Below are 25,279 nucleotides of genomic sequence, written 5' to 3'. Positions count from 1 at the left end.
CCAGAGGGCGTGCTCCCATGCTACTCCACAACAATATTCTATTTTGGTTCCAATCTCCTGAGTGGGAGGACAGAAGGTTCCTGGGGGAGTGGTGTTGGAGCCTTCTTTGATTCTTGTAAGCTGGACTGAGAAGTTCAGTTCTCCAACTGCTTGTTCGCTCCCCCATCTTCCCTGGTGGTCTTATCCGCTGGGTGAAGCACAGAGAGGTTAGGCCCTGGCCTCAGGGAACGCACATCCGGGCAACTTGGAGCACTGTGGCGCAGATGTCCCCTCCTGTGCAGTTTGGGGGTATGTGTGTGTGTTTGCGCGCATGTGCATGTACATGTCCACTGGTATGTTTCTGCATGTACAAACATAGGGTCTCCAGAGGAGGAATTAGCCCATCAGATAAACAGTGGGTTTTCATCTCAAAGTATTTCTCTTGCCCAGGCCTGTCCTCACTGTGCTGTTGAGAAGGTACGGTTGCAGTCCCTTTCTCAAGGAATTCTCTTCCTCTATAACCTTCCCAGCCCCTCGTATACCCTGGAAGAGCTCTGAGTTCTCAAGCTGGCATTCAGGATGTCTCCCACATTCTCTTCAGAGCTGGGAGCTGAGGTGTCAGGGTTCCCTGAGATGCGCGTTCTTCTGTGAGTGAGCTGTCGATCTGGCCAGCTGCCCTTGGCTGACCTCTTTAGCCTCTGCACTGCAGAGATTCATGGAACTCAGTGTATCTTTGGAGATGTCTAGCTTGCTTTGTGCCAATGGGGAAACTGAGGAAAAGTCAGTGAGAGGAAGGGACTTACTCAAGCTCACACAGCAAGTTAGAGACAGGGATGGGACTAGAACTTGAGAATCTCAGGCCCCTGACCTGGAAACCTTCCATCGCATAGCATGGGCCTCCTTCCTGTAACCCCTGGGCTTTAGCCACAGTGCTGTCTCCTGACCAGTGGACCTACTTGGGTCCTGCCTCCTCTTTGACACTTTAGTACCCAACAGGGCATGCTGCCCCCTGCTCCTTTCTGGAGCAAGCCTGGCTGAATTTCTCCTCCCCTCTGGCTGTCCCCAGCCTATGGGATACAGAGTCAGAGATTCTGCATCAACCCTCTTATTCCCTTCCCTTGGCTTGTGGCCCCATCTGCCCATGGAGCTGCCCTGGATTTTCAGCTCCCCTGTGGGGTGCGTCTGTCCATCCTCTATACTGAGGGCTTCTTGAGGTGGGACCATTTTATATTCCTCAGGATCCTCCTACCTCTCAGGCCAGGACCTGCATCTTAATGGACATAGAATAATGATGATGAGGATGATGATGATGATGGGGATGATGGCCCACTTGAATTGAGTATTTATGCCATATAGCATATTGTAAATATTATCTCATTGGATCTTCCTAGACTCCTGTGAAGTGGGGATTAATGTTCTCATCCTGCACATTAGAAAACAGGCTCAGAGAGGTTAAGTGATTTGCCCAAGGCCTCACAGCAGAGCACCTAGCCACCATACATCTATAATAGCCTGGCCACACAGAAATGTGGTCCCGGCGCCAGCAGTCTCAGCATCACCTGGGGGGTTGTTAACAGTGCAGATGTTGGCCCCACCCCACAGCCGACTGAAGTCCACCAAGTCTGCAGCTCAGAAAGTCCCCAGGTGATGTGTGTGCACATTCCAGTGTGAGGGGCGCTGTGCTGTATGGCTGAAGGATCGCAGGCCAAGAAGAGAAGATTGGGTCAGCTGTCACCCTCACATAGCTCACCTTCTCCTTGGGGAGAGGCTGAGGCCAGCTCTCACTGCAATCATGACAGGCAGGACCTCAGCCCAGGATGAGGAGGTACCTTAGAAGAGGCAGGGGTAAAGGGTCATAATTGGGTTTTAAGAAAAACAAAACGAAACAAACTTTATTCCTTAAATATTGATAAACATAGAAAAATTGGAAAATAAAGGTAGACCCAAATCCAAACAACCCGCCTATAAACCAAGCTCCAGATGTCCTTGGCTCTAAATCGGACTGTATCTGAGGCAGCCCTGGGCAGCCAAGGGAGCAGCTACCTGGGAGCCCTGTGATTCTGAGTCAGAGATTTTGAGGTGGGTTAAAAATAGAGCCCTAGTGGCCAGGCGGGGTGGGAGGAAGACAGCAATTTATCTATTGTGGTGGGGAGACCCTGGGGTCAGGGAAGAATAGCGAGGGCAGGATGGGCAGGAAGGAGGCAGTGGGTGGGGGGTATATTTCCCTCCAGAGACCTGAACTGAGCACCCAGCCTGGCTCAAGAAGGCTGTGGGAGGTGATTTCAACCCTGAGGGTACAGGGGGAGGCTAAGATGCCAGTCCTAGGACAAAGGCAGGGAGGAGTCCAGCTCTCTCCGGGACAAAACACTCCCCCCACCACCAGAGAGGCAGCTCCTTCTAGGGTATGGGATGGTGAAGGGGGCGAGAGTGGCTCTGCCTCAGAGAATGGCAAAGAGGAGCTAGACAGGTATGGGGTGCAGAGAGGGAGTAATAGGTGCTTTCAAACAATTACCAAGGTGTGGGGAGGGGAGGCAGGAAAGGCATCCTCATGCGTGTCACGTGTGTGTCATGGGCTGGCATGCATGTGATAAGCTATCCTCCCTTGCCTATTACACCTGCTCTTCAGACGACTGCCCTCTCTCCACCTCCATCATTGATTTCCAAAACATCTTCTCATCCTGACCTCCCGTCATGGCAGTGGCTTTGCCACGTATTTCTGCTGACCACTTAGGTCTGACCACTTAGGAGCTGACCATTTAGGACCACTTAAGTCTGGGGACCAGGGTCGTGCTCTCCCCAACATATGTTAGAGGACCCCTCACAGCACAGGCCGTTGTTTAAAGGTAGATGAATGTTTCTGATTATAAAGGTAATATCTGCCTGTTATGGGGAAGGTGGAAAAGGTAGAAACGTGAAATGGAGAAACTCAGAGTCACAATATTCCCACCCTTAGAAATCATCAGTGTTAATGATTTAGTGAATTCTTTCTTTGTTTTATTTTTGGCAGTCTTTTCTTCTTCTGGCAACAGTCTTCCGTCCGTCTGTCCGTCCGTCCGTCCATCCATCCATCCATCCATCCGTCTGTCCGTCCGTCTGTCCATCCATCCATCCATCCATCCGTCTGTCCGTCCGTCCGTCCATCCATCCATCCATCCATCCATCCATCCATCCATCCATCCATTTAACAATAAGATAACGTTACTGAGACTCCTCCCCATTCATTGCCCAACTGTGTGTTCCCATCTTGGAAAAGGAAGAGAAATCATTTCTGCCCTTGGAAAGCTCACAGTAGTGGGGAGCACTAAGGCTCCTCCTGGGTCTGTCTGGTTGGGGAATGGAGGGGATTCCAGGCAAGCAGTGGAGTTGCCTCCTTCATCCCCTCCCCAGGGCTCCTGAGTCTCGATACTAGGCCTATTTGGGACGAAGGGAGAACCTCTAAAATCCCCTGCGGTGGAGGTGGGGTAGAGGGGCTGATGGGGTACACCCATAATGAGGGGGCTTATTATGGGTGGTTGGTTCTGCCCCTACTGCCTGCACAGCTCAGGCTGGAAACGCAGTCAGGGCCTTGGTTTAATCACAAGGTCCCCCCACCAGTTCTTTCTCATCCCATCCTGTCAGAGACCCCAGGCCCCCTGTTTCTTCTGGCCCATGTCTGTCCACCTGCCTTCTCTCCCACTTTCAATGCCTCCACTCTTTCTCTGCCACTTTTCCATCATGATCCTCAGCACCTGGTGGGGCCACCTGCCGAGGGCTGTTGCTGTGAGTCTTGGGGGTTTGGATATGCCAAGTTCTTCCCTGATCGTCAGAGACTTGTGGAAGCCTGGTGGGAAGGAGTCTGTTTCTGAGGGCTGCCCGCATCGTGTGGCTTCTGCTGGGCTCCCTGCCACTCAGCCTTTGGCACACACTCCTGAGGCATGCATGGCATGCACGCATCTGTTCACCCATCCCCCATCCACTCATTTGTGTGTTTCCACCCATTCACGTATTTATCAGGACCTACCGTATAAAAGGTACTGTTCTGACTTCAGAGAGTCAGTGATGGCAAGTTAGACAGTCACACACACAGTTTCATTATAACATTATAAATACCATGCCAGGGCAGCGCCTGTGAGGGGCAGTTAACTGGATTTCATAGGATACAAAGAAAGCTTCCCAGGAGAAGTGATACCTCTTGTGAACCAAGGGGGATAGGTGGGCACAAGTGGGAGAATAGTTCCAGGCAGAGATGACAGCATGTAGGAAAGCCCAGAGGCAAAGAAAGTGCCATGCGTTGGGGACACTGAAGGCTGCTGAATCTGTCTGCAGCAGAGTGTGCAAGGAGAGGAATGGGGAGCATGAAGGCAGGAGAAGGAGGCAGAGTCCAGGCCAGGAAAGGCCTTGGGTATGACAGTGAGGAATCTGAATTTCACTTGGGAGTTGGTGGGAAGCGCAGAAGGATTTGGGGCTTGGAGTGTGGAGAGTGGATTGGAGGAGGGTGCTGGCCCCAGCCCTGACCCTGAGGCATGTGAGGTCCTCGACTGGCCGGGAGCTCCCCTGGGAAGCTGTTGGAGTAGTCCCCATGGTGGGTTGATGGGATACGTTGGATCCAACATGATGAACTGTTGGAAAGCAAGGGAGATTAGAAGAGTTGAGGATAACTCTGAGGTTTCTAGGATATACTTTTGGATGCCTGGATGCCTGGTGGTACCATTTTCTCTTGTGGTGGCACAAGAGTGTGGAGGAAGCTGTGAAGCTCTGTCTGAATATGGCAAGGGTGAGGTTCCCGTGGGACATCCAGTTGTCGACACATAGTCAGCAAGTGGATGCATGGGTGTAGAGTTCAAGAGAGGGGTATGGTTTACAAGGCAGCAGAATAACAAGGCCATGGGAGTCGGTGAAGTCACCTGGAAAGAGTGCATAGAGCAGGAAGAGATGAGGGCCCCAAGGAGCAAAAACATGGAAAGGTCATGCTGAGGGAAAGGAGGCTGTTCAAGGGAAGGGAAAGGAGAGGCAGTGAGAACAGAGAAAAGCCAGTGGAGTGCGCCACCTTGGAAGCCAAGGAGGAGACTGTCTGCAGGGCAGAATGGTCTACAGGGCCAGACAATGCTAAAGGCCAGGGAGGAAATGGACTGGAAAGTGACCATTGGATTTAGCAGCAGGGTACATATTGGTGACGTGCTGAGGAGTGGAGAGCAGCATCGCTTCTTGGCCTTTGGCTAAAATCAAGTGGAGTGGAGAGGAGCGCTGGCTGAGGCACATGAAAGCGGGAGTGTGGGTACAGTGACACCTCCTTCAAGGAGCCTGGGAAGAGATAAGACAGCAGGGGTTCAGGGAGGGATTTTTTTTTAAGTTTAGAGAGCTTAGAAGGAAAAGCTGATGGGAAAGGATCAGTGGAGAGGGAGAGATGGAAGAGATAGATGAGAGAGGAAATCTTCTGTAGATTAAGGTCCCTGGGGAGGAAAATGGGGATGGTATCAAGAGGGCAGGTAGAAGAACCGCTGATTCCCTTGTGACTGGGAGGAGATGGGATGGGGGAAATGCTGCAAGGTGGGAGAAAGAGGAAAGGGGCACTCTGGCAAATTTTCTTTTCTCTGTGACGTAGAAAGTGGTATTATCTGCTGACTCTGAGAGAAAAAGTGGTGGTTTCAGAGCTTTGAGGAGACAGGAAATAATTTGAAATAGCAGCTGTGGGGAATGGGAAAGTTTACTAGGTTCTCCTGTAAGGATCAGGGGAGGGAGGTGAGGGCTGTGAATGAGGCCATGATGAGGACATTGAGGCACGAGGAGCTAAGAAACTTGGCTGTTTAGTAGAACTGGCCTGAGGTTGTGGGATTCTTAACACAGCCCCCATGTGAACATGAAAAGGGTTGATGCTGATCCTTGCCTGGGGCTGAGATTTCATGACGGTGCCAGGAGGAGGGGCATGGGAGGTAAAGGCATTGGTTTGAGAGAGGCGAGTGAGCTGGACCATCGTGTCTGGGGTGAAGGGTGGTTGGGAGGATGTGCAAGGGAGGATCAGAGGAGTCAGCAGACTGGATATTCCCAGTACTCTGAAAAACAGGTGCAGCGCAACTGAATAGAAGAGCTGGCAGGAAAAGAGGGCAGGTTGTACAAGAGGACTGCAGAGATACAGTACCTGGAGGTGGTGACGTGGTCAAGGGTGCGCTTTGGAATGGACCATTGAGGTGGGATTGTTAGAGTCAGGGCGGCAAGCTACCAAGGGGCCAGGGTGTTGTCTGGGTCAATGATACGAAGTAGAAGTCACCCAGGACGATGGCAGGATTTGGAGTGGAACGGAAGGTTGTGAACCAGGTGCCAGCATTGCCAAAGTCCTTGAGGATGGCAGATGGATGCTGGAAGGATGGCCAGCAAGTGACAAGGATACCCAAAAGATCTTGTAGACATTTCTACCATAGGCAGGAGGTAGCAGCAGTAGGGAGAGGGGAGGGTGCTGACTCACCCCTGACCCTGAGGTATGAGGGATTTGGGGGAGTGGTGTCCTTAGGACACAACTAGGGTTCACTTAAGTGGGGTCTGGGAGTGAAGAAGTTAAGGATGCAGGTGTCATGGAAGAGAGCACGGGAGAGAGAGCTGGGAGGGAGACAAGGAGCTTGAGGAGGCACCGAGTTTGGGAGTAATAAAATACCACCAGCCAGATTGATATTTCTGTGGAGTGGTTAGAAAGTAGACCTCTGGAGTCAGACTCTTTGGGTTTGAACACTTGGCCCACCAAATATAGCAAATCTCTCAACTCCTTGTACCTCAATCTCTTCATCTGTAAAATGGGCATAATTATAGTATCTACCTCACAGGGCTTTTTATTAATGAGGATTAAATAAAATAATACAGATAAGGTACTCAGATTAGTGCCTGGCAAAGGGTAAGTGCCCAAAAAGTATTGACTGCCCTCATCCTCCATTCTCACTGTGTTCAGTATCAGGATCTTTGCTGGTCTGGAAAACCAAGGGAACGGGAAAGATAACCCAGAGGGCATAAGAGTTGGAGACAAAGAGAATGGAGGCTGGAGACCAGGAAGGAGGTGGGGGCAAGGGTCCAGGTGAGAGACAGATGCAGAAGCCATCATGGAAGCAGCTTGACTAGACATGGTAACTGCTGGGGGTGTTGCTGTAGGGGTGGGTGGGAGGTAAGAGGCAGCAGTAAGGGATGGCTGGGAAGTTTTGGGCCTGGATTATTGAAATACAGACTCATTCAGCTTTGAGGAGGAGGATGCTGAGTTCAGCTCTGGAGTCGTTAGGCCCTCTGCGTGGATGCATTTTGCAGGCAGGTGGGAATGCAGGTCTGGTGCTGGGAGTGGCCCTGAGTGGGAGCTGTCTGTAAAGTTGGAGAGGGTAACAGATATGGCACTGAGTGTGCTATTCACCTGGGAGAAAGCATGGAGACCCACGGGCTACAGTCAACACTGCAGGGACATGGGTGTCTGAGACAAGGCCCCTGTCCTCCAGGAGCCCATAGTGTTTTAGGAGAGCTGAAACCAAGACTCAGGCTGTGCAGAGGCTTCAGTGGTCAGAGTTGAAGAGCTAGCTTGAAAGGTGGAAAATATTTTAATGACAAAACAGTGACATTCTTCTTCCAGCTGACAGGATTCTCAATGGATATCATTTGTGCCAAAATGTATGCAAGAAAGTATGCATGTGTAAAAATGGATGCATGTAGGAGGGCAAAAGACAAGAGTGTGTTTACAAAAAATGTATTCATGGTATTGCATGTGGGTGTGCATGTGTGTATACATGTTCATGTCTGTGCATGTGCACATGTGCATGCATGTATATATGTGCATATGGCCTCAAAGGCAAGCATGGGTGTGTGTGGACAAGAAGAGGTTGAAGGAGGTCATCCCCAGCTGGGACCTCCACTTTTCCCACTTTCATTCTGTCACCCTTCCCATCCTCTTTGGCCTCCAGGGAAGGACAGGGCCCTTAGTCTAGTCCTTGAGTCCCTGAGTTCAGGGTCAGTCACCTCCTCGTGTCTTCCTCAGCTCCCTTGAGGCTGTGAACTTCCTCTCACACCAAAACATGAAATTTCCAGATATCAGTGTAATAGGCTGCTTGACTTTTTGCTATCCCCCATTCTTTCTGCTTATGGGACCTGCCCCTCCAGTGTCAGCCTGCCTGGGTGGACCCATTGGTCCAGGTAGGAAGTAAGGAGATAAGACAGGTCTGGGAGCCTGGGGCTGCTGGGGCTTCCAGAGTCCAGTTGGTGTCTTGCTGGGCAGGACTTCTGTCAACTTAAAGGACACTGGGCTGGAGGAGGGTCCTCTGGATTTGGAGAGACTAGGGCCCCTAATTCAGGCATGTGCCAACTCCAGGATATCTGAGCCTGACTGCTCCTTGCTTCCTTGTCAGGGCATGACACTGACCACCATGGATTCACACCCTAGATTGTGAGATTTATTCATGAGTGATTCTAGGGGTGGCCAGGTGATAAGGGAGCATTGGGCATCCAGCTTGAGGCTTTGGAAATGTTACTCTTCCTTCCTTTGTGAGCCTTCGTTTTCCCTTCTGTAGGACATGTGCAACCATGACTGAGTGACTGCTGATGGCCAAGGTGCCTTTAGCACTTGAGAGGTGTGCTACTTCCTCTACTTCATACAGCCCTAGCATCAGGAGCATGGGCCCCCCAAATCCTCTTTGCAGTCTTCTCTTCTGTTTTGTCTCTGAGGCAGGGGCCGCACTGCTGTGGTAGGCTACCTTTCCACTGTGATGCAAAAGTGTCAGAAAGGCGTGTCTGCCTCCCACATCCCTCTAGGGTACCCACAACCCCAAGAACTCAAACTCTGCAGTCCCAGAGACTTCTCCTAATCTTGCATCTGTCCCTCACGAGCTGTGTAGTCTAGGGCAGACACTTCTCTCTGAGCCTCAAGATCATCATCTGTAAAATAACAGCAGCCACAGTGCTGGTATGAGGGATAAATGAAGTAATGTGTGGAAAACCAAAGTAAGTGCTCTATACATGTGAAGTGTTTTGGAGTCTTTATGAATAAAGACTTTTCAGTCACCAAGAAGCCCCCAATAAAAATGCCCAGAGATATTAAGCAGTCACTTGCGATGCTTCTGACCAGCAGGATTAGAAATGAAGAGGGGCCAGCAAGCTGAGGATGCAGTGCAGAAGCTGTTGCCAGCTTCCCCTGGCTAAACCCACTGAACGGGGCTGGCAGGTGTGCTGGGCGCTGTCCGTGGTGCTGAATGTCATATCTGGTTCTGGCAGAGCCTGACTTTGGGAGATCTGTGCAAGCATCTGGCAAGAAGTAAGGAAAGGTAGTCCAGGAAGCCAAGGGCAGCTCCCAAAACGCAACCCCTCTCGCCTCCTCCAGAAGCACTTCCCTGGCCTCACCCTTCTAGGCCACCACGATACCATTTTTATGGATGCCTGGGCTCATTTGGATGGTTTCTTACACCATTGCCCAATTGCCTTCTATCCAAGCCTTGTGCTCTGACCAGACCATGAGTCTCTGGAAGTGAGGGCATCTGTGTGCTGAGGCAAATAGGTCTGTCATCTGATTGCTGGGGGCACATGTGCATGCATATATATATGTGCATATGGCCTCAAAGGCAAGCCCTTGCCTCTTGCTACTGGCTCCCCTGGGTCTATTACAGGCTCCTCTGTGATCCCACTCCTAGCAGATGTTTTGCTCTGGCTCTTCTCTGGGAGATTTGATCTTCCTCCCTCTTACCTCTTTCCTGCAAATTTATTGATTTGAATGATATATGTACTCATTTCATAACATAGCTGGGCATAGGTCAGAGCATTTGACAGAAATCAGTTGATTTCCTCCTTATGACAGTGCTGCTAGTCAGGTACTGTGGTTATCCTCATTGAGCGGATAAGAAAACAGAGGTGTGGCATGGTAAGGTGACTTGCTGGTAAACCATGGAGCAGGAATCGAACCCAGGTTGGCTGACTCCAGGGCCCATCCCTCCTCCCACCATATTATACTGTCCAGCAGCTCTCTGATGTTCCAGGGTAGTGGTTTGTGGGAAAGAATGATCCGGGATCCCGACCCCAGCCCAGATCGAGTGCTGGAAATACCCCTGAGCATCTGGAAGCTCAAGATTGAAACCATTAGTCAGAGTGCGAGGAAATGGGTGTTTTTGCCTTATGCAATTTGGTTTTATGAAGACCACTAAATGCAAACATTCTCCTGTTAATTACTGTCTCAAATTTGGACTGTAATTGAGGGAACTAGTGCTGGGGAGAGTGTAGAAACCCGTTGGAGTGGCAGGCCTGCCCGAGTCAGCATTCCCAGCCGCCTTGCACCCGCTCTGTTAATTTTAGAAACTCCTCTAGCCTGGGTGTATTATTAGCTTTACGTACAGAGGGCCACATGGCCCTCAGTGGCCTTTCTATGCACAGTTTAAAAAATTTGTTTTCTTTTGTTTTTCCCAAGAGATTAAATGAAGAGGGATGACAGCAGAGTGTATAGAGGGGTGTTTGTGCACTGTGCATGTGAATGGGGATACCTGTGTGTGGCACCTAATGAGTGTACACAGCTGTCTTTGAGTGAGCTCCATGTGGCTGGGTAGAGCATGCATGGCTCTAGGGCACCCCATAGGTGCTGAAACCATTCTCCTGGGGCCCATGACTCATTAGCAGATGGGCTGTATTCTTTGTAGTAAAGTTTGAAGCTGAGGGTGGGTCCTCAGGCCTTAGTTGGGTTCTCTCAGCTGGCATACGGGTACTGGGGCCACAGGAAGGAGTGGTGGGTCATGGGATAGAGAGGAGCTGAAGTTGGCCTCTTGGCATCCAGCCTTATCCCCCATAAGGCCCTGTCTTGAGGCCCTGAAGAGCTTGGCTTTCAAAGGAGCTGCAGAAAGCTGACTCTCTGGAAACTGCCCTTCGCCACGCAGCGTGGTGTAGGACAGCCATGTCACCCACCTTCAGCAAAACAGGTCCTACCCTCTCCTTGACTCGCAGCCCCATTTTGAGTCTGGCAAACAAACGAACAATTTGCTATGAAGTAACTTCTTTGCAACCTGGAACTCTGCAGGCAGGGGCACTTTGGTTTACAGTGAGACCCTCTGAAGACTCCAGGAAAGCTTATCACTTTCTTTCCCACTTCCTTCCTCCCGGCTTCCCAGCAGTAAAGAATCAAAGATGGTAGGAAAGTTATTTCTCCTGGGAGAAGACATGCTTATTTCTGCGTGACTTAATACCTTTATCTGTTATTGTGTAAACGTCTAAATTAATAGCAGAGGGAGACAGCTCTGCAGTGCAAGTTTTTGGTCTTGGGGCCAGCCCTGATATGGCTGGTACTTGGGCAGGGTCCCTGGGAATAATTGGCCATGGCTTCTGGATTGGGGTCTTGGCCACCTGTGTTGTTTCACACTCCAGAAGGCCCCCTGCTTGGTGAGTTGGTAGAAATCCAGCGCAGACCTGTGAGTTGGCATTGTGCCTCCTCCTCATGCTGCTCAACTTCTCCGAGGCTTTGCCCTGAGGCTCCCTCTACCAATGACTTGAAGGTGCCTGAGGCCTTAGGAGAAATGATTCTGGAGGCCCTGGGCTGATCTCTTTCTATCACATTGAGTGGTACCTCACTAGTGCCTGAAATCCCCCCATTAATTCTTCTTGTTCTGAAGCTATCTCTCCCCCTCCACACCCCCATGTTAGGATGCAAACCTCTGAGGGAAGGAGATGGTCAGACATTTTCTGATTATAGGGGAATGGACTAAAGGGGGATGCCAGAGAACCAGTGTGGGAGAGGGCCAGATCAGAATGATAGGATTCATTACACAGTGAGGAAACTGAGGCCCAGAGTAGGGAGGCCTTATTGGATGTTACACAACATGTTGATGACAAAGCTGGGGCTGGAGCCTGGGCCTCCTGCCTCCCAGGCTCCCAAGTTGTGTCTGCACCTCCCCTGCTCTTTGGTCATGGTCTGTGGAATGTCTCCCTGACAGCCCGTCTCAAGCCACAGCTGACCCTCAGGGAGGATGGGGCAGCCTAGCCTGAGCCTGGGGTGGTGTGGGGTGAGCTGCTCCTTTTGCTGAAACAGCCTCTTGCTTCTCTCTGAGTGTCACTGATTTGCATTTCAGCCTGACTCTCACTGTGGGGTGGGGATGGGAGGAGGAAGCTTGTTGTTGGGGGTTGTGGGAACTCACAGAAGGGCAGCGCGGAGGGTATCCTTAGTGAATGAAGAGCCTCTTATTGTGTCATTCCCTGTGCCAGTCTTCACGTCTTGCCCTGGTACCCACGTGCCTATCTTCCTGTCTCGGAACCTCCCAAGACTTCTCTCTCCCAGATGCTGTCCCTCAGATCTTCCTCCCTTAGTCTGTAACTTGTCCTCTCTATCCTCCTGGCGACTGACCCCTGTGTCTCTGGGCAGATTTTACTGGGACCTGACCATGCTGCTGCTGATGGTGGGAAACCTGATCATCATTCCTGTGGGCATCACCTTCTTCAAGGATGAGAACACCACACCCTGGATTGTCTTCAATGTGGTGTCAGACACATTCTTCCTCATCGACTTGGTCCTCAACTTCCGCACAGGGATCGTGGTGGAGGACAACACAGAGATCATCCTGGACCCGCAGCGGATTAAAATGAAGTACCTGAAAAGCTGGTTCATGGTAGATTTCATTTCCTCCATCCCCGTGGACTACATCTTCCTCATTGTGGAGACACGCATTGACTCGGAGGTCTACAAGACTGCCCGGGCCCTGCGCATCGTCCGCTTCACGAAGATCCTCAGCCTCTTACGCCTGTTACGCCTCTCCCGCCTCATTCGATATATTCACCAGTGGGAAGAGGTGAGTGGTCAGTGTAAACCTCTTGGGGGAAAGGCCACTCCCCACAGAGGGAGTGAGGAACCGGCAGGGAACCTCAGATAATTGAACATGGGCTGTCAGATTGTGGCAGGCACACCTGCTCTAAGAGGACAAATACTAGTAATTTCTTGACTTCTTATGTGCTGGATACTTTACATGCAGTATCTCCGTGAAGTCTGTAACAGTTATAGAGGGAACCATATAGGTACATGTATATACTCATTTTTCACATGAAGAAACAGAGAGACAGAAAGATTAACTGACTTATACAAGGTTGCATGATTAGTAATTTGTGAACCTGGAATGTGAACTTAAGTTGATCACCTCCAGAGCCCACATTATTAACCACTGCGTTATGTTATAGGGTTTATAAATCCGTAAGCTTGTTGGGGACAGGCAGGGAATAGGGATGGGGTGAAAAGGGCCAGTTGGGGGACAGGAGACAGTGTGGTGGATGAGAAGAACTAGAGAACATCTCCGTCTATATTGGATGGCCTCTATGCAGCTCCAGCTAAATTTTGTTCAAGTGGGAATGGGCCCAGGGTTGCTAGTTCTACAGCATTATGAGAAATGGAAATCTGGATTTTTGTACAAATTTTGTTGGCAACTATCTTAGTTTGGGTTCTTCCTGAGCAGACCCTGAGACAAAGATTTGCATGAAAGTGATGTTTTTGGGATGCATTCCCAGGAAAATCTGATAAGGGGGTGGGGGAAAGGGACAGGGAAAGGCAGAAAGCCAAGCAGTAGTTGGACACTGGAGGGTGTCCTGTGGAGGGCTGTTTGCCTCAGCCCTGTGGGATCCGAGGATAGTGTGCGCCACACCTTGGAGTTGTCCCAGTCAGGGCAAGGGAGTTGGAATGTTTATATCCCCTTACTTGTCAGTCACTGGTTCAAGGCACTGCTAGCCCTCAGCACTTGCAGCCAAAGCAGTTTCCAGCAGCCCGGGCAGGCCTCTGACAAAAGGTGCGGCCACTGGCTGTAGAGAGTGAAATCACGCAGGCAGGCTAGAGTCTTGTGTTCAGATACTGTAAAGGGATCCTAGGGGCTGTGAACACTGGCTACAGGAGGAAAATAAAACATTGAAAAAGAACTGGGTGGGCCAACTCCGTTCTGAACAAACTTCACTCATTCACAGGCTGAAGCAGTCGTCTGCAGCAGAGGAGCTAAGGGCTTTGCTGGGAGGAAGAGCAGCTGACCTTGCCAAGTGCTTCGGTCTGTGTCTGCCACCCACCCAGGTTACACGACTTGGCAGCAGTGGCAGGCAGGCCAGCCTGGAGGGCCCATTCTCTCTGTGAGACAGCCCACCTTGGGGCTGGGCAGTCTGTGGGTGGAACAAGCTTCCATGGAGGGCCATTTCCCGCTCCATCCCTGTGCCATGTGGCTAACTTCCCAGCCTCCAGGACCCCTGCTTGCCTGGGCAGAAGTTCCCATGCTCAGGACATGAAACCCCCCACCTTCACCCCCAACAGCAGCCTGGGCCTCGGCTGGCAGCCCCTGTGGCTGATGGTAGAGGCACGGGCAGATTCAGGTCAGAGGCGTCATGAATACATGTGCCACGGGAGAAGTGTGTGCACCAGTTTGGCAGCGTCACTCCATGGCAGAAATTCTCTTTGGCTTGGAAAATTTGCATTACTGATGCTGACAGATAGGGGCCGTGACTCTCCCAAGGTCATGCAGTTAGACCTCTGGTAGAACTGGGACAGAATCCAGCTAGCTCTCTTGGCCCCCAGCACATAGTGTGGGCTGTCCCACCCCGGTGTAGTGGAATGGCACGTTTAAGACCCAAGTTAACATCTGGCTTCATGCTGCCTAGCATGTAGCTTTGGGTCCACTTTGCCTCTCTGTGCCTCAGTCTCTTTATCTGCAAAATGGGTGTAAGTTGTACCTGATGTCTATAAAGCCTTAGCATGAAGCCTGCTGCAGAAGAACTGTTTAATATGTGTCCCTCCTGGCCAGGCACGGTGGCTCACGCCTATAATCTTAGCACTTTTGGAGGCCGAGATGGGTAGATTGCTTGAGGCCAGGAGTTCAAAACCAACCTGGCCAACATGGTGAAACTGCATCTCTACTAAAAATACAAAAAATTAGCTGGGTGTGGTGGTGGGCACCTGTATGTTTACGATATATATACATATATGTGTGTGTATATATATATTTATACACACATATACACACACACCTCCCTCCCCACCAAGTTGTCTTAGTAACATTTCCTTGGTTCCTCACACCTAGCTGGCAAGAGAAACAGGGCAAGATTTATGATCCCCATATGTCAAGTGAGGAAACTGAAGATCCGAAAGGCCAGCCGCCCCAGTGGTAGGGCTTTTGGCCTAGGCCTCGGGTCTCCCGGTTCCATGCCCTTCCCGCTTTCTCAGATGGAAAGAGAGTGACTTTGATTCTATGATTGTTTCCTTTCATGGCTGGGGTGCCTCCATGGGGGACTGGACTTCATTCAGTCCAGCAAGTGCTTGCCGGGCACCCACCTGTGCTGTCCTGGGTGGGCGCTGGGATCGAAGGACTAGGATGACCACTAGCAGAGAGCGGGAGGGCAGCGGCAGGGGAGGAGATCTGTGCAACAGGTCGAGTTGGAGGTGCCTGTGGGACAGAGACGTGCAGAGATGTGGCAGATGGTCTGAGCTGAGGGCTAAGAGGGGACAGTGACTCTGGAGGGTGGAGGCTGGGTCCACTCTGAGGGACTGTGAAGGAAGGATGGAGGCATGTTTCCCCTTATGCCCTGACACACTTGTCTCCTGGTTTCCGTCCCAGGTGGAAATACAGGACCAGGTTGGCTCCCTCAGACCCTGAGAAACCCCCAACCTTCTGCATGTCGTGGACCCACAGCTAGACTGCCGTGAAAAGCAGAGACATGCCAGCTCTTTCCCTCCACTGGCATCCATTTGTGTCTCCAGGCCTCAGCCTCCCGGGGCCAACCTTACTCCTCCAGGGCCTGGGGGATGTGGTCTTTTGTAGGAGTTGGCAGAGATGCCAGAGGCTGGACAGGGTGAGTCCTGGGTTGGAGCTAAGCTTGTCTTTCACGTCCCCACATTAAGCATCCTGGGAGGTCAGGCCCAGGACTCCTGTCCCCACTGCCACCCTGGCCTGGCCACCCTCTTGGGCACCCAGAACTGGTCAGGTGCTGGTCCTGGCCTTTCTCTGGGGGAGGCAGAGGCCCCAGGACACCTTGGGTCAGGCCTTTGAACTAGACATGCTGCCCCATCTCGTGGGCAGGAGGGAGATCCCAGGAGGCCAGATGGATGACTCTCAACCTTCCACACACAAACCCTTCTCTCTCCTACCAGCTGGGGAGAAAATTGCTTTGAGCTAGTTTCTGCCGGGCACACTGCCCAGCCTAGGGCTCTCACTGGACCCCTGAGATTGGACTGGAGTTTCCCAGCTGGCCCCAGGAACCCTGTCTCCAGGACCTTAGCCGGCCACTCCAGCCCAGGGGCATATCCCACCTCCGCTTGACCCAGAGGCAGCAGCAGAAAGATCATTTGAAGCCCTAGGTCCGTGTGAGAGCTGAGGAGAGACGTATTTAGCACAGAAAACCCTGCCCTAATCTCCTCTTTCAAGTCCCTCTATGAATCTCTTTCCTCCTCTGGGCCTCAGTTTCCCCACTTGTCAGGTACATGCTGATGTTCTCTGAAGCCGTGGCTCCCTGGGGCCCAGTCCCCAGCTCCCATCTGCCTCGGCAAGGTTCACGTTAGCTGATCCTGAAGACCTTATAGCTCACAGGATGTGAAGGAGGATGCCCTGCGGTGGGGCTGGGGAGCTTGCCTCCCACAGACTGGGGAAAGCTTGCCCCAGGCTGCCTGGTGAAGCTGCAAGAAGCTAGACTTCTGACCCCAGGCTTCAACTGCCTCCCTCAGCCGGGCCCAGAACAGGCCCCCGGGAGATCTCCTAAGTGTTGGTGGCAGTCAGACAGTCATGCGAGTCAGCGTGGGTGGAGTGGTCTAGGGCAGGTACGGACTGCCATCTTGGAGGACGTCAGCCTCTTGCCTCCATCCTGGGTAATCTGGGTCAGCAGACTCCCTCCTGAGCCTCTCCAGCCATGTCTCTTCCCTCCCTCCCTCCGAGGTGTGAGCTTATTCCAGGCATGGAGGCTATTGTTAGAAACCATGGTTACCCCTCTTTGGATGTTACCCTGCAAGGCCCAGCACTCCAATGACCCATCCCAGAAGCCTCTTCTCTTCCTCGGCAACCTGAAGTGGCCAAAGAGGGGCTGGAGGCAGGAGGCCAGCTGGGGCTGCTGTGTGGCCTCCAGTGAGTCCCCTCATCCTGTGGACCTTGATTGTCTCATCTCAGAATCAGGTGCTTCGCATCTGCGAGAAGTGATGACACGAGGAGAGGTCCTGGGGCGTGGGTACTGGCCCTGTCTCCTGCACCCAGGAAGGGACCTGGCTGCCTTCAGGCTGCACCCAGGATGCATACGCAGCAGCCTGTTCTGCCAGGCCTGGGGTTGTTGTCTTCAACGCAGACGCTTGTTCTTGAGACACAGGTGGAAGTTGTTCTTCCATGAGGAGAAAGTGAATCCAGAGGAGGGGATTCAATCAGGCCCCAGGAAGAGGCCTTGGTGGAAACAGCAGCCTGACCTCTCATTTCTGGACTCCTCTCGGAACTCAGAAATCAACTTTTTGTTTGGAGGGCTGGGAAAGAGAGGGAAGGAAAGGAACCAACATGTCCTGAGTGCCTACCATGTGCCAGTGGTGGGTATGATCTCACCTGACCCCTGTGATAGCCCTGAGAGCTGGCAATTACTGACCCATTCCACAGATGAGGAAACTGAGGCTGGGGGTGGAAAAGGCAGTTTCCACCCAAGGTGAAAGATGTGTAGTCCTGTCCTTGCACTGCAGTTGAGAAACTGCAGAAAGTGTGAGAGCAGGGCCTCCCCAAGTTCCATGTGTGGCAGAGTGAGCTGCCTGGACCACCTGACTGGCAAAGCTTGCAGTGGCCTGGAAATGAAGGTGCTCAACCCCTGCAGTCAGAACCAACATCGTAAGAGGGAGTTCTAATGAAATATAAAGAGCAAGGCAAATATTTGCCTGGTGCAACTGACTCTCAGGTGGCCTGTGGCCCCAGCCAACTGTGGGGACACACCAGTGTTTAGCAGCCTCTCCCAGCAACGTCCAGCCTTGTTCTCAGCAACCACGTCCTGGGTGCTGGAGAGTGGTGCAGGTGAGGTGAGTGTCCTCAAATCTAGGGTACCCCCTAACCTGAATGGATTTGCCCCCACCCGCTCTTCCCAGGCAACTCAGACTGTGCATTATTGGTGCTTCAGCTTTGTGGTGTCTAAAAACCATCTGAAACAAGCCTCTCCAGCCCTCCCACCTGCACCCACCACCCCAGTGCCCACACCGCTCCTCACCGCAGTCCCAGGCTTCACCACCACCATGCTCTCAGTAGGACGTGGAAGTCTGTGTCCCCTGCAGGAGAAGGCACCTTGGTTATTCCCACAGGGACGAGGGCAGGTTCCCTGTGGGCTGCATCTGCCCAGAGCGGGTACCTTTTTGTTCTTCCACTGTCTACACTAGCAGGAGCCCTGCTGACCACCATCATTCTCATCACTGTCACCATCGCCTTCACCTTCATCGCGAAGCCCTTCTCAGTTCCTGAAACCTTACCACGTGCTCTGTGCCATGTTCATTGCTGAGATCACGATAAAGGCAAAATTAGACAAGGACCTGATCTTAGAAGAAAAGGAGTAATGAAAAGAAAAAGGTGATACAGTAGGAAAGGAAGTCATTGCAGGAAAATGTGCCACCCTCAATGCTCTGTCTTTAAGGCCCAGCATGATCTGTCCAAAAGAGCAGTTACTGTACCCACTCATTCATTTAGATGTACCCACATTTATTCAGGCAATCAGCAGATATTTTTGATGCCTGTTTGTGCTAAGCATGGAGGAACACAGAAGTGAGAAATAGAGAAGAGCCCCGCCTCACGCAGCAGCATGCAAGTCAGTGAATGTCATTTCAGATGGTGAGAACTCTGGGAAGAAAATATATCAGGGCGAAGAGTCATGGTGAGAAAGGGAAGGGAGGGCCCTTGGCTGTGTCACACACAGAGATCCAGTGTCCTTCCTTTCCATGGAAGTGGCTTTTGAGCCAAGACAGGATGACAAGAAGGAGCTGGAGGCAGCACGCAAGCAGATGGAAGAGCAAGCCCAGTACCGAGGGCCTGGGGCAAGCGTGAACTGGCCTGGGGCGTTCAAGGACACCTCTGTGGCCAGAGATGGCCTTGGACAGAGTTGGGGAGGCTGGTAGTTGGGAGCCAGGATGCCGAGGGCCACAGTCGGCAGTTGGAGTGTATTCACGGGTGCAGTGGGAAGTCATTGAAAGATTTATGGTAAGAGGGTGACATGTTCTGATTTATGTCTCCAAGAGGTCTTTCTAGCTGCTTGGTGGAGAATGGCTTGGAGGGGTGGGGAGCCTCATCAAGAGATGGGGGCCGTGACCTTGGGGGTGTTTAGATTGGGGTCATATTGGGATTGGAGGGAAGTAAATGGTTTTGAGATGCCCACTTTGGCAGTAGAGCCAAAACCACCTGGATTGCTGGTGGATGGGATGTGGGGAGGGGTGAGAGACTCACTCACAGCTGGCTGGTGGGTTTTTGCTGCTCAGCCTCACGAACAGCGGCACCAGTTGTGAGATGAAAACAGGTTTTGGATGTGTCAGGTAGAGATAGACCAAGACAGCTGGACATATGAGCCAATTTGTGTTACTCTTAGAGTCCACCTGTGTGTCTCAGGCATGACAGAAGGAAGGAACTGGGGTATCTCAGGGCTTGAAAGAGGAGCACAGGGAAGGTTGCCTCCAGCAGAGGAGGAGCATTGCCGACCTCCACAGCCCCTTGTGATGGGGGCAACACAGTTGCATCCTGGGGAGCCCTTTAGCCAGGGAGACCCCACTCAGGGTGCTTCCAGAGATGCCCTAGACTTTGATACCTTCCGCAACTAAAGAAACTTTCAGCAGAATTCCTGCTGCCTTGACAAGCCAGGGGTGGGAGGAGAATGGCATGCTTGTGGCTGTGGGCTCTGCTACCAGCTGTGCTGTCCAGCCCCACAGCAACATCTGGGCTGCTCAGCACCTGAACCAGCCTCTCTACTGACCTCCCCATTGTGCCCTGCTTGCCTTGCTCTGTTGCTGGGTTTCTATATACATGTTCCCAAGTCCCTTTCCTGGGTGTGGCTTCCTTCCCCAGCCAGACTCTGAGCTCTGGGCAAGCAAGGGCAAGACTTTCCTCCCTGGCCCCCATAGGGAGGGGGGCTTTCCTGGGCACTGACAGGCTGATTTCCAGGGGACATGGCACAGACATTTGGGTCTCCCTGAGGGTACTGCCCCGAGATCCAGGAAAGAAGGGAAGAAAGGCCTCACTGGCCCACACTCCGGAGGGCTCCTCTTCGTACAGTGAGGAGTCTGGGGGCTCTTTGCAGCTCTTTCTTGACCACACTTGAGTACCCAGCGTTCCTGGCACAGACACCTCTAAGCTTGCTGCCAGGGCCTGTGCAGGGCCCTTCCCAGGCTGTGTCCTGAGGGGACCATCCTGCCTCTATGCCCACCCCTTGACCCACTTACAAGTGACTGTTCACAGGAGTGGCATGGATGTGGCTTGGCTGTGGGCCAGGGTCCCCTGCTGGGGGCACAGTCAAGGAAGAGAAGGGAGGTGGGCTGTGCTCTGGAGTGGTTTTCTTGGTTTTCTTTTTCTTTTTTTTTTTGAGATGGAGTCTCGCTCTGCCGCCCAGGCTGGAGTGCAGTGGCTGGATCTCAGCTCACTGTAAGCTCCGCCTCCCCGGTTTATGTCATTCTCCCGCCTCAGCCTCTCGAGTAGCTGGGACTACAGGCGCCCGCCACCTCGCCCGGCCAATTTTTTTTTTTTTTTTTTGTATTTTAGTAGAGACGGGGTTTCACCGTGTTAGCCAGGATGGTCTCGATCTCCTGACCTCGTGATCTGCCCGTCTCGGCCTCCCAAAGTGCTAGGATTACAGGCTTGAGCCACCGCGCCCGGCCTGGAGTGGTTTTCTAAGAGTTCTCATTTCAAGCCTGACCCTCCAGGGCGTCATGATGGTGCCTTCTGTCAAGGTAGGAGAACAGAATGTATTCTCCTTTGTTGGCTTGACTTACGACTTTATCCAAATCTGTGGCTTGTGGAACTTGATTTGTACCTTGTCCTGGACTCTCCAACCCTGGGGCAGGCCTGCCTCATTACCCCAGCTCAGCACTAGGCCATGTGCCTCGGGGAGGCTGCCGTTTTGCCCCCATGGGCCCCCGTCTCTGCCTGCAGTGCCCTTGGCCTCCTGCACAGCTTTCCTGTCTGTGGCAGAGGGCTGGGTTCTGAAGGCTGGTGTCTCAGTCAGCTCAGGCTGTGACAACATAAACACCAGAGGCCGGGGGACTGAATAACAAACACTACTTCCCACAGCTCTGGAGGCTGGAAGTCTGGGTTGAGAGTGCCAGAATGGGGGCTTCTGGTGAGGCCTTTTGTTGTTGTTGTTGTTGTTTTGTTTTGACTTGTAGAGGGCCGCCTTCTCCCTGTGCCCTCACAGGACAAAGAGAGATCATCTCTGGTCTCTTTTTATAAGGGCGCTCATCCCACTCATGAGGGTGCTAACTTCATGACCTGATGACCCTCCAAAGGCCTCATCTCCAAATGCTATCACATCGAGGGCTAGAAATTCAACATAGGAATGTGGGAGGGACACAAAGGTGCAGCCCTTACAACTGGGAGGTGAAGGAGCTTAATGATAATGACTCCACCCTTGCATCTGTGATGGGTGTGCAGAGAGCACTTTGTTAGCTAGTTTAGTTCACAAGCAGCCTTGCAGAGCAGGGGCAGATGTCTAGCTTGTTTGCGGGGGAGGCTGAGTTGTGGTGGTGGGGAGGCAGGTGTGGACGATGGCCGGCTCTGAGACTGTGAATGGTGCTGTGCCACTTGCCCTCCCCAAACCCCTGGTGTCTTAGCTCAGACACCAGGGAGTTGGGTGAGCTGGGGAGCTAGTGGCATCCTGGACAACCAAGACTTAGAAAGGTTAGGATTTGCCCAAGGTCATAGACATGTCACGTTCACCTAAGTGTTAAGGAGGCAAAAGTGGGATCTTCCCCCCAGCTGGTGCTGGGGGCTCTGGTGCTCAGGGACCTGCAGGGGAGAGCCTCACGGTCTCAGGATACAGGTGCCTAAGCACGACCAGCCGCAGAGAATGGACCAGAGACACTAGCTTCATAATCAGATCTGGTCTGCGTCATAGACCCAGGCTCCAGCCCAGCCACAGACCGGCCTGCTCTCTAGGGCCCACCATTCCTTCCAGGCCATGGCAGATGCTGAACAGTGTCAGCTTAGCCAGCAGCTCAAACGCTGACAGCCCCAGAGCTGGTCTGTGCCCCGGTGGTGCTGGGCTGCAGGGCACACAGCACCGTCTACACCATCGCACTGTTTGCAGGGCCTGGGGAGGCGAGAAGCTGGGAAGTCCCGCCTGGCCTCAGACCCAGCTTGCTATGTGAATCTGGGCATGTCATTCAGCCACTTTCAGTTTGAGTTGTTTTATCCACAAAATGGAACTACTGAGAGTTACCTTTTCCTCACTAGGTCAATCTAACAATCTAATATGGTGGCTGCAGGCCTCAGAATTGGGCAGACCTGGCTACAACATCTGGCCTTTTCGCTGCCACTGTGATCTCAGACAAGTTCCTTTACTTCTCTGAGCCTTGGTATAAAACAGATGAACAATATCTTCAGCAAAGGATTTTTGTGAGTTTAAATAGAGGATGGCTGTGGAATTTCATGTCCATGGTCAGGTGTGGCACTGTTGTCCCCTCTGTCACCAGGGCCATGGGGAAATGATGGGGCAAGCTTAAGCTACCAGATCCTGGAACCTTTCGCTGTCCACTTCATCCTGGAAAGACTCCCAGCTTTGCAGCTGGAACCTTCAGGGTCATGCCCTTGATGAGGGCCACAGGTAGGGGTGACTGCAGGTGATGAGCTGTGGACAAAAAGTATTCATCTTTGGTCACTGGCATCAGAACATCCTGCCACTAGCTACAGGGCCGTAGCTGGAAGACCAGTAGACAGGGGCTGACATATCTAGGCTCTGTCTCTTTGGGCCTAGTTTCCGTGTCTGAAATGGGCTTAAACTAGGTCTCTGTGACATTTGACCCAAGCCCCCCTCCAAGAGGGGTGTCTTTGCCTGGGAATAGTATGGAGGGATGAGAATGGGGGCTGGGTGGCTAGACCCACTCCAAAGTCTCTCAGGCCACAGAAGCAAGGCCAGAGCTTCGAGAGACTTTCCTCTAGACTTGCCTCCACCTCTCCATCCCTCACTGCCCTGTCACCAAGGGGACCCCAGCATGGTAGTTTGGGAGGGGGGGTGCCAGGATATGCCCACCTTGGCCCTGTCCAGCTACACTGCAGCCGCCCACTCGGAGCTGCAGGAGTTGGGAGGGGCTGGTGGCAGTGGGCTGGGGTCAAGGGTGCTGTAAAGGAGAGCATTACCCCAAATACATATTAACCAATCAGGAAGATTAATTATTAATAACAACTTATCAATTAATAATGGTTTGTAATTTATTGAACACTCCTCTACCCATTACTAAGCACTTTATATGTATAATTTAGTCCTTTTGACAACCCACTCAGATAAGAATCTTTATCACCATTTTCCAGATGAGAAAACATGATCAGAGAGGTTCAAGGTTACACAGCTAGGAACTGGGTAGTACCGGGGCTTGGGATCAAGGTCTGCCTGAACTTGGGGCCTGTGAGCCTGTGCCGCTTCCTCTGCAATTCCGTGGCTGCCCTGTGTGGGTCTTGAGAATTTAGTGATAGATTTAGGGAAACACACCCCTGGTGTGTCTGTCAACCTTCGTTCCCTGAGGAGCCTCAGGCTGGCAGGCTTTTCTCCCTGGCGTCCTCACACTCCAGGCAAGCTGAGAAAGTGGCTTCTTTGCCCACTTCTGGGCTGCAAGGGGCTCCAGGTGTCCTTCCACATGTCCCGGATGGCTAGACCTTTCAGGAGGACCCCCCATCTGTACAGATGCCAGGAGATGTCCCTCTGGGACCCCGCAGCCTACAGTCTTCCTCTTCCGAGGCCTGGACCGATGCCTTCCCACCCCACCCCCAGCCTGGACTTGCACCGAGTGGGTGCCCTGCAGAGTCCGTGCAGAGCAGTGCCCACCACCTGCTCCAGGGCAGAGAAAGGGGCCGCTGGTCCTCCTGGCTGCTCACCTATCCCAGGCAATTTCTCCTCCTCTGCTGGCAGATCTTCCACATGACCTATGACCTGGCCAGCGCCGTGGTGCGCATCGTGAACCTCATCGGCATGATGCTCCTGCTCTGCCACTGGGATGGCTGCCTGCAGTTCCTGGTACCCATGCTGCAGGACTTCCCTGATGACTGCTGGGTGTCCATCAACAACATGGTGGTGAGTGCGCCCAGCCCGGTTCTCTCTCTAAGCCATAGGCGGGCTCTCCAGAGGTAGAGAGGCGAGATGTGGACTCCCAGCATATGGGACCCTGAGTGCCGCCCAGAGCTGAGGGGCATGTAGCTCTACCGAGTACAGGCCCAATGGCTTGCTTCCAGTCCAGGAATCCATTCACAGCTCTGGGTTGGGAGCTGGTACCTCTACCTTCTCACAGCCTCCATTGCAACTGGGAGCCTCAGTATTTCATCTTAGTTTTACCAGGGACACTAAGACCTGGGCGGCCTCGGGTTGTATCAGGTGTGGCAATGCTGGGCTGGCAGCTCCTGGCCTCCTGCCTTAAAAGCTGAGCCTGAGGCTGGGTGCAGTGGCTCATACCAGTAGTCTCAGTGCTTTAGGAAGCCAGGGCAGGAGGATCGCTTCAGCCCAGGAATTGTAAACCAGCCTGAGCAACATAGGGAGACCCCTGACTACAAAAAATAAATAAAATTTACTTTTAAAAGATTAGCCAAGTGTGGTGGCAAGCACATGTGTCCCGGCTACACGGGAGGATCCCTTGAGCTCACTTGCACTTCAGCCTGGGTAACAGAGCAAGATCTTGTCTCAAAATGAAAAAATTAATAAAAACAAAAAACAAAAAGCTGAGCCCAAGAAAGCAGACGCCTTCGAGGGTACTATTTGCAGCCCACGCAGACTCCCAGATCATATGTGGTCACTTTCTACTCCAACAGCAGAGCTGGGCTGCCCCCACCCCCAGCATATCCTGGTCCGAGGTGGGGTCCCGATGGGGAGGGCAGGCAGGATGGAGGCTGACCCCACCCTATCCCTCCAACCTTGTGAGTGGGTCAGTGTGGGTGGGAGAAGTTGAACTTGGGGCCTTGGAAGCCATAGGGCAGAGTCTTCAGTCCCCCTGTGGAAAAGGTGGGCTCCAGGCAGGACAGAAGACACCCTGAATCTATGAGCCTTTCTGTATCTCTGGTGAACCCCTGCCTCTCCCAGGCTCCCTCCCAGTCAGTTTGGTTTGGTCTGAAGGCAAATTCCCAGGGCCCCAGGGGAGGAAAAATCGGCTTTGAAAGAGGTGAAAGAGACCCTGAGGCATCTTTCAGCATCAAACAGGCCTTTACAAAACAGCCTT

General features: G+C 52.5%; 1 protein-coding gene across 1 annotated transcript in view; it reads left to right on the top strand.

Moving 5' to 3' along the window:
• HCN4 (hyperpolarization activated cyclic nucleotide gated potassium channel 4) overlaps positions 1–25,279 on the top strand; it is a 49,923-nt gene that overhangs the window by 13,363 nt on the left and 11,281 nt on the right. The window contains exons 2-3 of the mRNA XM_023193109.1: positions 12,299–12,722; positions 23,986–24,147. Of these exons, the coding sequence (XP_023048877.1) occupies positions 12,299–12,722; positions 23,986–24,147 (586 nt within the window). The remainder of the gene's footprint in view (positions 1–12,298; positions 12,723–23,985; positions 24,148–25,279) is intronic.

The sequence above is a fragment of the Piliocolobus tephrosceles genome, chromosome 6, assembly GCF_002776525.5.
Source record: "Piliocolobus tephrosceles isolate RC106 chromosome 6, ASM277652v3, whole genome shotgun sequence".
In the NCBI taxonomy this organism is placed as follows: Eukaryota; Metazoa; Chordata; class Mammalia; order Primates; family Cercopithecidae; genus Piliocolobus; species Piliocolobus tephrosceles.
The sequence above is the reverse complement of the archived record's forward strand: the minus strand, read 5'-3'. Positions and strand labels throughout refer to the sequence as shown.